Source organism: Choloepus didactylus, chromosome 8 (assembly GCF_015220235.1).
Source record: "Choloepus didactylus isolate mChoDid1 chromosome 8, mChoDid1.pri, whole genome shotgun sequence".
NCBI lineage: Eukaryota > Metazoa > Chordata > Mammalia > Pilosa > Megalonychidae > Choloepus > Choloepus didactylus.
The window spans coordinates 25,482,340-25,496,102 of NC_051314.1; the positions used below are offsets into that span (position 1 = coordinate 25,482,340).

At 42.5% G+C, this 13,763-nt stretch overlaps 1 protein-coding gene across 1 annotated transcript in view; it reads left to right on the top strand.

Annotated features, from left to right (window-relative positions):
• Positions 1-13,763, top strand: part of NT5DC3 (5'-nucleotidase domain containing 3) — a 68,754-nt gene that overhangs the window by 46,694 nt on the left and 8,297 nt on the right. Inside the window, 7 exon segments of the mRNA XM_037847176.1 lie at positions 1,206-1,266; positions 1,601-1,703; positions 1,848-1,949; positions 4,210-4,291; positions 4,865-4,951; positions 8,500-8,640; positions 13,650-13,714. Coding sequence (XP_037703104.1) covers positions 1,206-1,266; positions 1,601-1,703; positions 1,848-1,949; positions 4,210-4,291; positions 4,865-4,951; positions 8,500-8,640; positions 13,650-13,714 — 641 coding nt within the window.

Genomic DNA, 13,763 nt, shown 5'->3' on the forward strand with positions numbered 1-13,763 from the left:
GTGTTTATGACTAATTTTAAATCCTCTGGTGTTATTTGAACTAAATTTGAATATTTAGTTTCTGTTCTCCTTTTTGTGCACACAAATGCTTAAGAAGCACTTCAGTAACCCTTTCCACTCATGAGTAGAGATACTGGTTTGAAAGTTCAATTTTTACTACAAATGTCACTACCACTAATAGCAAACACTTATGTGGAAGCTTATTGTGTTCCAGGACCTGCCCTTCTCAGTGCTTTATACATATTATCTAATTTAATCCTTGCAATAATGCCTTGAGATGGGGACTCTTGTTATTATCCCCATTTTACAGATAAGGAAATTGAGATACAGAAAGGTTGAGTGATGTGCCCAAGGCCACACACAGCTAGTAAATAGCAGAGCGTGGATTTTACAGTCTGGCTCTGTAATCTTTGTTCTTAACCACTGTTAAATGAGGTTGAGTTTATAATCTGTAGGTGCCATCCTTGACACAAATCTCCCCTCACTCGTCTAAGATGTAAGGCACCCTTTTCCCTGCAGCCTAGTCCACTGCTACCGGTTCCAGAAAGTGTCCACAGCCTCCAGGAGTGCTGTCTCTGTAGAGGCCCTGCCCAGTACCTCCTGTGCACAGGGCTGTGCTCTGAAGCCTGTGGAGAGCCAGGCCCACCCCTGAGCCTACAGAGGGTTTAGCCCCCTCTGCTCTCTGGTCTCCTGTCTGCCTCTGGTCCACATCTCTGCCTGAGCTACGATCTCCTTGACTGTTCCTTGCCCCATGGGTAGCACTGAAGAGAGAAAGAGGATCCTATTATTTGTCTGCCTCTCATTCTTGATTTGCAAACCTGCTGTTGAGGTCTAGGGATGGGGAAGGGTGCAGAGCTGAAGAGAGCAGTAATCCCCTTTGCATGACCTGTAATCATTGGATCATGATATTGCATATAAATTACAGATTTTACTTTGGGTCCTTACTCAGAATTATTCACACAAATTGCCTCTTCCAAGTGATCATTTTGAAAATTGCATTGGAAACTGCCACTGTCACCATGGAAACTTGAGCTTTCCCTGAGGGGGCCGCCTGTGATTTATGGACCAGAATTTAGATTTTGTTAAATGCTTGGATTGCCAAGCTTCTAAAGACAGACGTTATTGTGATGCCAGGTCAGTTGTACCATGACTCAGTCTGTTATCTCAGTTATGCTTTCACTGATTGAAAATGTATCTTTTGCCAGGATTCAATTCGAGACGTCCACATCAAAGGAATCATGTACCGAGCCATCGAGGCAGATATTGGTGCGTACTTGAAGATCATTGAAGATCACTTCCCACTTTCCCTCTGCCGTGCAGCTTGCCTTGCATTCCATGTGCTGAGCAGGTGCTCCCTGGATATCTTCAGAGTACAGTGCAAGAGCTTTGCATCCTTGTAGCTCAGACCCCTCTCACCCTTTTGTCCCAGAGCTTGGCACAATCTGCTGCAGCCACATAGTCTTTTCTATGCAGACCGAGGTGGCAGGGTTTTTGTTAACTGATTCAGTGGGTACCGATGTACCACTCTAAGTACTTGCAGATTGATGCAGATAGACTTTTTCACACTGAATGAGTGGGTGAATTTTTCTCTTGCTCATAGAAAAGTACATCTGCTACCCCGAGCAGACCCGCGCAGTCTTGGCAAAACTGGCTGACCATGGCAAGAAGATGTTTCTCATCACCAATAGCCCCAGTAGCTTTGTGTAAGTTATTCTGTTTCTCCTTGCTAGCTTCCGGTTCACTTCTCGTATTCCATTTATTTTAACATTTGGAAATTCGAAGGAAAGCATTGCAAAAATAATTAATCCCTTTAATGTTAGACTAACCTGGTGGCATGTTTGTTCTAGGGACAAAGGGATGAGGTATATGGTTGGAAAAGACTGGAGGGACCTGTTTGATGTGGTCATCGTTCAGGCCGAGAAGCCAAACTTCTTTAATGACAAGCGGAGGTGAGCATCCATCTTTCTAGGCAGTAGATATTACTCACTGGCTGCTGTGAATACATATGTCACATGTCTTGGTGAAATACGGTTGCAAAATCACGAGCACCTAAGATTACAGCTTTTGATTCATAACCCTTCTAGCAAGTAATTTCAAGAAGGGTGAGATTAGTACAAAGCAGGCAGTTTACATAGATGAAAACGGTTCTCAGTTCAGCTTGGGCTGCTTCAGATGCATGAGTCATTCTTTAAGAGAATGACTGACAAAAATTGAAAATCCAAACTAAATATCTCATAGTGGATTATGTCTTTGGATGCAGACATGTGGTGAACAGCAACAAACCACCTGGAAGGTATCTCTTTAAATAGAGTTCTGTTTGGTGAATTTAAAATAGCAAAACTTCCCAAGAATACAGACTTTGCATCAAGTGGAATATATCTCTACGAAGACTCATATAATGCCTTTCTGCCACAGGGGCCTAGGGACGTGGGCGAGCGGGGATGTTTTGAGTATGACAGTGACAGGCGTGTGCTCTTAGCAGTTAGTGGGAGGGGGCCAGGGATGCTAATGTCTTTTAACGCGTGGTACAGACCTGTTCACAAAGAGTTATCTCACCCAAATGCCAACAGTGTTGAGAAATATTGCACTAGGACTATTCAGATAATTCATATTTGTATTCTAGTGCCCTGCTTTTGAAGGTCTTTTATCCACCTTTACCTCCTCTGCAGTTGGCAACCCACAGCCTTAGCTCTCTGTCTGGTGGTTTGAAGTCTCCTAATGTGATGCCCTGGAGTTAGCATTGAATGGATCACATTTCTTTTCAATGCTAATGTTCCATTTCCCAAGTGTCACCGTGACTCTGGAAGGAAGAGTTGAACCCAGGAACCACGGTGCAGAGGCTAAGAAACGCTGGGATTCAGGAGCATAAAGAAAGACTAGAGTGTGTCCATCTAGAACAGCTATAAGCTGTCCTGATGCATTCTCCTTTTTTCCTACTGTGTCCCGGTGTGTGGTCAGGAGAAGGGCCTCCTCTAACCTTTGGCCCTGGACATCTCCTTTGTCACGTTTAATCACAGTGAGAGGCATTGTCCTGTTTTCTTTTCCTGGGGTTCTCAGGCACAGCTTGTCCTCTCATTATGAAGGTAAAAAAATGACCTTAAACAAAAGAGAAATTTATTTTGCCTTTGTTTTGGATGCTTGGGATAAGAGCTGAATAGTCTTCCACCCATGTTCATCCTATACTATTGATAATAATGAAAGGTTAGGAACAACATAAAAATCCACAATTTTTTTTTTTGGAACATCCCTACAATATAGGATCTTATACAGCCGTGAAAAATGAGGTATTTTAAAAAAAAAGCAGTGAGCATTGTTCACTATGTAAATGAAAAAACATACAGGATATGAATCAGTAAATGCATAATGATCCTCGTTTTATGTACATAAAGGAAAAAGGTAACATGTATATATGTTCTATGTCTATGTCTACCTATATCTATATCTATATCTATATCTGTATCTATATCTATATGTGTAGACTGAAAGAAATATACCAAAATGTTGAGTGTTTATTCCTGGGTGCTGAGATTGTGAGTAATTTTTCTTTTGTTCTTTATGTTTTATTGCATATTCCAAATTCTCTACAGTGAGCTTACATTTTTGTAATCAGAGAAACAATCTCAGCAAATGGTTACTTAAAAAAGAAAAAGGCAAATAATTCCCAGATCTTTAAGCTAGCACACTCAGGGTATGGAATGAGATCTCACCCTGTTGCCCATTTTCCCATCAGAAAACAGGACCTTCTGATGAGTTTTGTATCTAGTGTGGCTGAATTTCAAATGTAAAGCTGAAATATACTAATGCAGTATTTCTTTAGTCTGTTTTGTGAAACAAGTTTTCTGCATGATCAAATAAATTTAGGAAATCTGGGTTAAGGAAAGTTTCTTTTTTTAAACAGCAGGGCTTTTCAAAGCTATCAGGCTAGCTGCAATAGCTTTCTAAGATGGACATATATACTGCATAGTGTTTTCCAAATTTATTTAACACTGGAATTCTTTTTCCACTAACCCCCTTTGGGTACCAGGGTCTGCAGATCACAGTTTGAGGTATAATGCACTAGGCCAGGGAATAGAGAGGTGGAGTTTTGGTTTTAGAAGTTTTTCAGGTTTGTAGAGCTCCTTCCTGTTGCAGTGAGTAACCATGTAGTGTTTCATGCAGCAGACATCCTGTACTGCTACCAAATACGATATGTCCTGTTTCTGTTTTTAGACCCTTCCGAAAGGTGAATGAGAAGGGTGTCTTACTCTGGGATAAAATCTACAAGTTGCAGAAAGGCCAGATTTACAAGCAGGTATCTCACGGCCAGATCATTCTTTTATGTTTCTTTGCTCTGAACAATGAACAGCTAACGTTCATTGAGGATTACTGCTGCCAGACATAGTTCTCAGTGCTTCACTTGAACCCACTCTTTGTAACTTAGTGTGTGTAATGTGGTGGTAAAACTTAGGCTTAAATCAGTAGACTTTTAATATGCTAGTATCTCAAAGAGCTCAGAATTTAACAATTTTTAACAATGAGATTTAAAACATTAGTTTCATAGTTTATAAAATTTAAGATACCAGTAGTAATTTTCAGAAATTTTTCATTAATCACCTGGCATATTATTCTCCTAACTTAGTAATTATTTCCAGATGAGATGTGCTTTATGTAGTTTTAATATATTTTGGTATCAGAAAAAGGCTCTCAAATGTTTGAATAAAGAATTGAATTTTTGACCACTATTGTATTATTGATATTTTGATATTTTAAAATAAATTATTATAAAAACAATTTTTTTTTAATTTAAAAAATGGATATTTTGGGCCATGGGTTAAACGAGTGTCTATATGATATGATATAATATTTATATTTTTCTCTTCCACAGGGCAATTTATATGAATTTTTGAAGCTTACTGGATGGAGAGGATCCAAAGTATTGTATTTTGGTGACCACATATACAGTGACCTGGCTGTGAGTGGCTTTTTTCCTGTTTCTTGGTTGATAAAATGGGGCAGATACATTAGTTCCATCTAAGACATTTTTCTTTTGTTTAAGGTCATTTTTATGCCTTCATAAAAACTAGAAGTAGGCCACATTTTTTTTTTTTTAAATGTCTCATGTCTTACAGAACAGGAGGGATCAGAGTTATGAAAATATAAATTTTTTGGAAATAATAGAAGTTAGAGATTTACTCAAAAGAGTTTATCACAGAAATCTTTCTATCCAAATAATGGTAAGACATGAGTGCCAGTGTTCTCTCCTTTTCCTTTTATTATTGTACACAAAAAAACATAAAAATGCAACATTAAAAGCTCATGAGCCTCTTTTGCCAGGGCCTCTTTTGCCAGTCAGTCACTTCTAAACAGTCTCAAACTGGCATTCCCATTGAAATTTTCATTTTCTATGAAAATGAGTTTTTTCACATCCCTTGAAGTGACTGGAGGAGTGTCACAGGACTTGTGTTATGATTTAATCTCTAATTGGAACAAGATTGAATTGCTCATATCTATTGCCACCGTTGGTTCCTCGTAGAATGCATTTGTACCTGCTGAGTGATCCCAGGCTAGGGCCACCCATGCACTCTTCTCCGAGCCTGAGGCCCAGCGTGAGGGGAGTTAACGGGGCAGTCGTGACCAGCCCCAGTCTCCACTGTTGATGTTCTGAGTATTCTGGCCCCCGTGGGTTGGTCTGAAGGACATGCATGCAGTTCTGTGGCCCTCTTGTGTCTACCTCCTGTGGTAGCCGTGAGCATGAACTTGGGCTGGGCATTAGGAGCATCTGGACATGGGCCTGGGACCTGCTGGGGTCTATGGAACCAGGAATTCTGGTGGTGGTGGAGGAAGAGCAGGTAGTGAGTAGTGAACACTCTTCCCTAGTGACCCCAGTGCACACCTTACCTGTGAGCCCACCTGTCCAGCCAGGTGAGGGCTAGTGGAAGGAATTAGAAGATTGAGGTATTTATCTGGCTCTCCTGTTTATCGACTCTGTGACTTCAGGCACATCCCTTAAGCCCTGATGTCCTCATTTGTAAAGAACAGTAAACTAAGATAATGTATATAAAAGTGCTTGTCAGTGTATAAATATAAAGTGCCACGATTGGGATGTTGACCCTCCCAGCCAATGGACCTGGCATCATGGGAATTTGCCCCTTAACTAGGTGGGGCCTGCACTTAGTTAGCTATGCGCTTCCCTTGAGGCACAGGGGCCCATGGCCTTGTGAGATGACACGTACATACAGGGCTATGGGGTGTACCCACAAAGCAGTGGCTCTTAGAGGGTCAGCAATGGCATCACCTGGGAACTTGTTAGATATGCACATTCTTGGTCCTGTCATGGCCCCACCGAATCAGAAACTGGGTCTGGGGTCCAGCAATCAGTTTTAACAAGTCCTCCCCATTAAAGTTCGTAAACCTCTGCTATAAAATGACGAGACCAGGTCTTTAACCCAAATGTCAGAAATTATGTGGGCAGTGGACAGTACCTTTCAAAGGAGTCACCTTGGGAACTTACTCCAATGCTGCTGTTGTTTCTCAAAATACATTTGGATGCCCCTTTTGGGATAGATTTGAGAGTCAGAGTGAGACATGGGAGAAAATTATTTTTATGATTTCAAATCTGTTGTCATGTACTTTAGTCTTAGGAATGTTTCAAATGACTTTTGCCTATTACCAGAAATCAAATCCACCTTCAAAAGTTTACCACCATTGGGGATTGTTCTAGTTTGCTAATGCTGCCGGAATGCAAAACACCAGAGATGGATTGGTTTTTATAAAAGGGGGTTTATTTGGTTACACAGTTACAGTCTTAAGGCCATAAAGTGTCCAAGGTAACACATCAGCAATTAGGTACCTTCACTGGAGGATGGCCAATGGTGTCCGGAAAACCTCTGTTAGCTGGGAAGGCACGTGGCTGGCCTCTCCTCCAAAGTTCTGGTTTCAAAATGGCTTTCTCCCAGGACGTTCCTCTCTAGCAAGCTTGCTCCTCTTCAAAATGTCACTCACAGCTGCACTGAGTTCCTTCTGTTTGTCAGCTCATTTATATGGCTCCACTGATCATGGCTCACCCTGAATGGGTGGGGCCACGCCTCAATGGAAATATCTCATCAGAGTTATCACCTACAGTTGGGTGGGGCACATTCCATGCAAGCAACCTAATCCAAATGTTCCAACTTAATCCCCACTAATATGTCTGCCCCACAAGATTGTATCAAAGAATATGGCTTTTTTCTGGAGGACATAATACATTCAAACTGGCACAGGGATATTTAAAAGAATGTGTTGTAGGTTTTCAATGTATTATGTGAGAAAAATAGAAATATGGAAAGGTTTAAAGAAATTGAACCACTGAAGAAGGTAGGTGTCCTTAGGACTTAGGTGGTGGATATTCTAGCTTTGGGTGTCTAGGTAGAGTAAACCTTTAAAACTGTAACCCAGATGCCACTCTCTCCTTAAAAAACCTCCAAAGCTTCCCTTTCTCCTTCAGAGTAAAAGTCCAGGTTCCTGTCATCACCTGTCGTTGCCTGCAAAGCCCTGCCTGAAGTCACCTCCTTCCACATCCCCCCTGCCTTGTGCTCCTGGACCCCCCCCCCCCCAGCACATTCCTGCCCCAGGGCCTTTGCACTTGCTATTCTTTCTGTCCCAGTTGCCCTCCTCCCGTGTATTTGCACACTTTCTTCCTCCCTCCCTTCAGATCTCTGCTCAAAAGTTCCTTTATTAGTGTGGTCTTCCTTACCAGCCAAAATAAAATGGTAACCTCCCTGTCCCCCATATTTCCAGTCATTCCCTTCCTCTTATTCTGCTTGATTTTTCTGCATTGTATTTATCCCTACTTGCCATTGTGTATTTACTTGCTCTTTTGTTGTCTGTATTTTCTGAGGGCAGGGGTTTTGTCAGTTTTTGTTCATTACTTTATCCTCAGCCTGGTAAATAGTAGTGCTTGATACATATTTTTCAAATGAGAAAATGAATGACTGTTTAGTATGGTGACTGCGTATCTTAGATTTTCTGGGATATATCTGATATCAGGTATTCTGGCCTATTGTCAAATTGTGGGGTTACGGTCCTTGGAAAGAAAAATGTGGTCGTGAATGTTGGTGCTCCATCCTGAGCCTGAGATTCTGTTGCTTTCCCCTCACCTGGTGCGGCACATAGTAGGTGCTTCCCAGAGGCCTGTGGATGAATTTAGTGAAGATCTTCCCTAGAGTTCAGGTTGAGCCTCATTCTGCCCCCGACCTAATTGTTTCCTCCAGACCATGGTGGATGATTTCAGACTTGTGTTTCCGCAGGGGAGATGCTTCACAGAAATAATTTCCAGAACTGAAACTTTCTTGAGGTGAAGTGGTCAAAGCCCAGGGCTAAAGTAGTTTTAATTAAATGTAATGTATTCACTTCAGCTCAGTTCACAACTAACAGTACAATTAAGAAGTTTTTACACAAATGCCTAGTGCACCTGGGAAAGGTATTGAAGTGGTTTAAATTCCTTTGCGATTCATGTTGACTTTATGTGATCTTTGTCATCAGGATTTGACCCTCAAGCACGGCTGGCGAACCGGGGCAATTATCCCGGAGTTACGATCCGAGCTCAAGATCATGAACACACAGCAGTACATTCAAACGATGACCTGGCTGCAGACCCTGACGGGGCTCCTGGAGCAGATGCAGGTTTGGGTTTTTGTCCTCTTACTTTTTCTGTCAGCCTAAAGTTAGTCTGCTGATCAAAGTGATTTCAGGTATTTTCTTTTTAGTTGTGGTTATAAAGTATGAAGCTTATGCCACCCTCGCTAGGGGTTGTTTTTCCCTTAGAGAGTTTTGTCACATCCCCTGAAAGGGACCTTTGAAAATGCCTGCCAAAGCCATTTGGAGAAAGAGCCTTTGAGGGGCCTTTGTAACTTCAGGTGCTTTTTATGGTCCTTTGTCTGTGAAAATCCGTTGTCCTTACTTCCATACTAAAGCCCTGTTGGGAAGTGTCCTGTAGGGTAGTAGTTTGGGTCTGTCTAGTCTTGGGTCTGCCTTTAGCCTGCTGGATTTCTCTGTTCTGGGCCTCAGTTTCCCTGTCTGTAAAATGTTCTGTGAAATGAACACTTTAGTGTAGGTACCACTGCTTACTGGCGAGAGCCTCAAAGCCAAGAGTCAAGTTCCCCGGGTCTAGCCTCGATTTCATCTTGAAGATATTACCTACCATTTGCTGGCTCGCTGGAGTTTGGTGGCAGTTTTTTCTTTCTAGAAGTTATGTGGCCAGTGTTGGACAGGTAGTGAGGAATGCCGCTTTTAGTGGTCATTTCCTAGCTCGGGGAAGCTGCCGTCTCTTGCACCCATGCCACTTTCTCCCACTGCCCCCTTCTCCTGTCCCCATCTCATGAAGCTCTTGCCTTCTCATTCGGCTCAGCCTTCCGGACTGTAGCTGTCTGAGCCTGGGTGCTGACTTGGGATAGGGGCACGGATGCACGCTCTCTTGGCCAACACGCCTGGAGCCTCTCTGGTTGTGGCTTGTTGCCCAAGGCCTGCTAGCCTGCTTTGAGATGGGCAGGGAGTATATTGCCTGCCCCAGCTGGCAGCCCACGTGGAGGTGGCTGGGTAGTGAGCACTGGCTGAGCCGAGAGAGTGTCAGGCCAGGTCCTCCCTCCAATACACAAGCGTTCCAAAGCATGGGCCCCTGCACGTCCCCGGGAGCACATGTCCACTATTTGCTGGCTACATTACATCTTGGCACTTCTTATGAGGTCTTGGTTCTATTTCCCTTACTGTATGAGGTCTTGGTTCTATTTCCCTCACTATGCTTGCCTGTGAGATGATTTTCTAAAAATATAAGCCATGATTCTGGGTTAATGTTGTTTAAAGTCTGCATAGTAGACTTTAATGATAGCTGCTCTTTATGCACCAGACATTGTGCCATGTGTTTGCTCTACATACATTGTACATTTGATAGCCACGGCTGTCCTGGGTGGGTAGCTTCTATTTTTCTATTCTAGAATAAGGACACTGGATTTTTGAGAGTTAAGCAAGAAGTTGAATCCAGGCCTGTGAGATGCCCAAGTCTGTGCTTTTGAACGTTACATTAACCTGCTTCCCTCTGCGAGTGTGGTTTAGAGGTCTTGGGTGTAGCCAAAGACTTTCCTTGCCTTAGCAAAGACTTTCCTCTCTCTTTCTTACCAGTCAGATACACAGACACAGCCTGTAGGAAGACAGCACCACTAAATTTTAGCTTGGGGAACAGTATTTTTTGTTTCCCTCTCTCTGACCTGCCTGGAAAGCTTGATGACTAAGAAGTATGTGTTTTAGAGAATGGAAGTGCTGAAAATATTTCTGTGATTTATGTAATTAGTTATACCAGGCATAAGGCTAGGGAAGGAAGAGAAGGAATCAATATTTGCATCACCACCCACACATGGGTGGGGAAACCAAGGCTAAGAGGTAAGTCACTTTTCCAGAGTCAGATAGTTACGGAAGGGCAGAGTCCAGCTATTTAGAAATATGGTGGGAATTTACTGTGTTCCAGGCACTAAGGGATTTAGCCTGATTTCATCCTCATGGCAGTCATTTGAGTCAGGTACTAACTTGCTCCATTTTACAGAAGAAGCCAAGGCACAGAGGAGAGAAGAGTGCACTCAACCAGGGGCAGATGCTGGGCTCTGTGTTCGGGCACCTGGTGCTGGAGACTTGACTTCTGTGCTGCTACCTCCCCGGGGCTCTAGAACTTTTTACAGCATTCTGTCAGGATGGGTTCACTAGGATGTAGAGAAGCTGGCTCATATTTTAAAAAATATCCAAATGAGTTTCATTCTCACTGTCCTTCTTGCCCTCTCTCTCCACTGCGGAACCCACAGTTCCAGTGATCCTGGGGCAGATGTTTCTAGAACTCTGCTCTGGGGATTATTTTCAGAGCCAGCAGCACATTATTTGGACTATTCTGTGAGGAGAAAATTTGTGCTCTGAGGTTGGGTTTGATTTTTCTGGAGCCAACAGATTGTCATTTGGAGCCAAGTCTGCTGTATTAAATAGAAGTATATAATTTTTGGTTTTTAAAAAGTGACAGTAAAGATTACAGTTATTTTGATTTATAGTCTTGCAGTGCATTCCAAAATGATTGTGGTTAATGGCAGAGTGCTGGAATCGGTAAACTCTCCCCAGGTAACCAAGTCAAAGATCACATTTAGTCCCAGTGGTCAGTGCACTTCTAGTATTACTACCAGATAGTAAATATTTTAGGCTTTGCAGGCTATATGGTATCTGTTGCAACTACTCAGTCTGCACTTGCAGCACATAGACAGTATGTAAATGAATGGCCGAAGCTGTGTTCCAGTAAAACTTTATTGGTGGATGCTGAAATGAATTTCATAGAATTTTCAAGCGTCATGAGATGTTATTCTTCTATTGATTTCCCCCCAACCATTTGTAAAGGAAACAAAATTCATAAACTCATAGGTTGTTACAAAAACAGGCAGTGGGATGGTGTAGATTGTCGGGCTTGCAGATTGTAATATCCTGTTCTCACAACAATCAGAAGAGCCTGTGTAGTACACGTGGCCGGTCCACATTTTTGCCCGTGAAAAGCTAATTATATTAATGGACAATGATTGTACATAAAGATGGCTGAAGTGTCAGTAGGATGAGCCCTGGTGTGGGCTTCTGGTTAGTCTTATCTGGTGTAAATTAGTTATAATTAATCTTTAAATTAGTTAACACACATTGTATTGGAAGTATTTTAAATTTCAGCCCCCTTACACTGTTATTTTAAGAAATTTGTCCTTGGAGGAAACAGAACTGGAGAAGGGGGTGGGCTAATGGAAGAGCCCTGAGTGTGTTTAAATGCTGATGGGAAGGGTCCAGTGGAGACAGGTGATCCTATGGGAGAGGGTTTTAGTTTCCTGGGCTGTTCAAGCAAATACCATGAAATAGGTTGGCTTAAACAATGGGAATTTATTTGCTCATTGTTTGAGACTAGGAAAAAGTCCAAATCAAGGTGTCATCAAGGTGATGCTTTCTTCCCAAAGACCGGTGTTCTGGGGCTGGCTGCCAGCGATCCTTGGCTCCTCTCTCACATGGCAGAGCACATGGCGACACCTGGTCTCTCCCTTCTCTTCCGAATTCCGCTGATTTCAGCTTCTGGCTTCCTGTGGTTTTCTCTCTCTCTCTGAATTTCATTCTCTTATAAAGGACTCCAGTAACAGGGTTAAGACCCATCCTGACTGAGGTGGGGCACACCTGAACTGGAGTAGCCTCGTCAGAAGGTCCTACTTACAATAGTTTCACATCCACAGGAATGGATTAACTTTAAAAACATGTTTTCCGGGGGTGCACACAGTTCCAGACCATCACAGAGAGACAGTAATTGATGGAGCAAGGCTATGGGGAGGGCAGGTGGGAAGGGGCGTCCACCAAGTGCTGGCTCGGCTTTGGATGGGGACGTTTGAGGAAAGGCTGGGTTAGGGGGCGTACCCTTGAGCTGAGATGTCCCCTCCTCTGGGAATCCTTCCCTGGCTTCAGATTTCCAAGGCCGTCCTCCATTGTGTGTCACATTTGTTGGACTAAAATGTGAATGCTAATTAGAAGTATGCCCAGAGAACCACATCAAAACTCCCAGCCGTGCTGGTGCTCCAGTAATACACACCAGTGATAAGCCAATGGCAGCTGCTTCTCGGTGGCACAGGCAGCATTATGAGGCAAGAGATCCAAATTGGGCAGGCTCGGTCACCTGGGTTTTTTGTCAGAGTGGCAGAGAACCTTAGCAGGTGACAGTCAGTATCCTGTCAGGCTGTTTAGCTGGCAGGTGGGATAAACAGAAGGGCTCCAGTTCCCACGTCAAGAGCAGGTGGTTTGCCCCTTTGGCATTTTCCCAGGGGTTCTAAGGTTATCCCTGTGATCGTGAATTGCAGGGAGTCCCAGCTGTCCCCTGAGATCATCTGAGCCTCTGACTCTGGCTTGAGTGGATTGCTTTAGCCACAAGAACCTTAGAGAGAGACTTGTGAGATTCTGTTTGTTATGTTGTGGGCAGTTGCCATTTTCTTTTTGCTTTCAGTGCACATTTCAGCCTGCCAAAAAATTATCTGCTTTTCCTTCTAGTTGAGGTGCTCTACCTTTTTGCCTTTTTCAAAACAATTATTTTTTTCTCTTAAAATACTTGAAAAGATTATATAGTTATACAGTGAAAATTAAAATCACTTATAATTCTTCTGTCCTAGCACAAATTAAAAAGAAATTTCCATGTTAATTTCCAAATGTATGCACATATTTTTATATGCCTACACTTAGTGGATATACTGTCTCCATTAACTGCCATTTTTATGTGTGTAAATATATAATAGGTACTATATATATATTGCATGTTTATGCATATATAATACATATATATAATATGTAAAGCACATGTATGTCATATGTATTTGATGTGGGTACATATACATAGCTTTTACTAAGACTTTAATAGCTTCATGATAGTCTGTCTTAACTTATAAAATCACATTTCTAGTGTTGGGTGTTTAAAACTTTTTTTTAGCAAAGGCGGCAGGATTTCAACTGGGACCTCTGAAAATGTATTATTTCATGCAAGGGCCTGTATCTTAGACTTAGAGGAATAAAGTTCCTTCCAGAAAAGCTCCCCATTAAAAAATTCACATCATCTAATTAGCTCATTTGATACCAAATAATCTTAACAATTAGCTTGTGTCCTGCAGGTTCACAGAGATGCCGAGTTGCAGCTGATTTTGGAGGAGTGGAAAAAGGAACGAAAGGGGATGAGGTAAGCACAGCCCATTTAATGCCGAGAAGGCTCTGTTCTGACTGTGCTC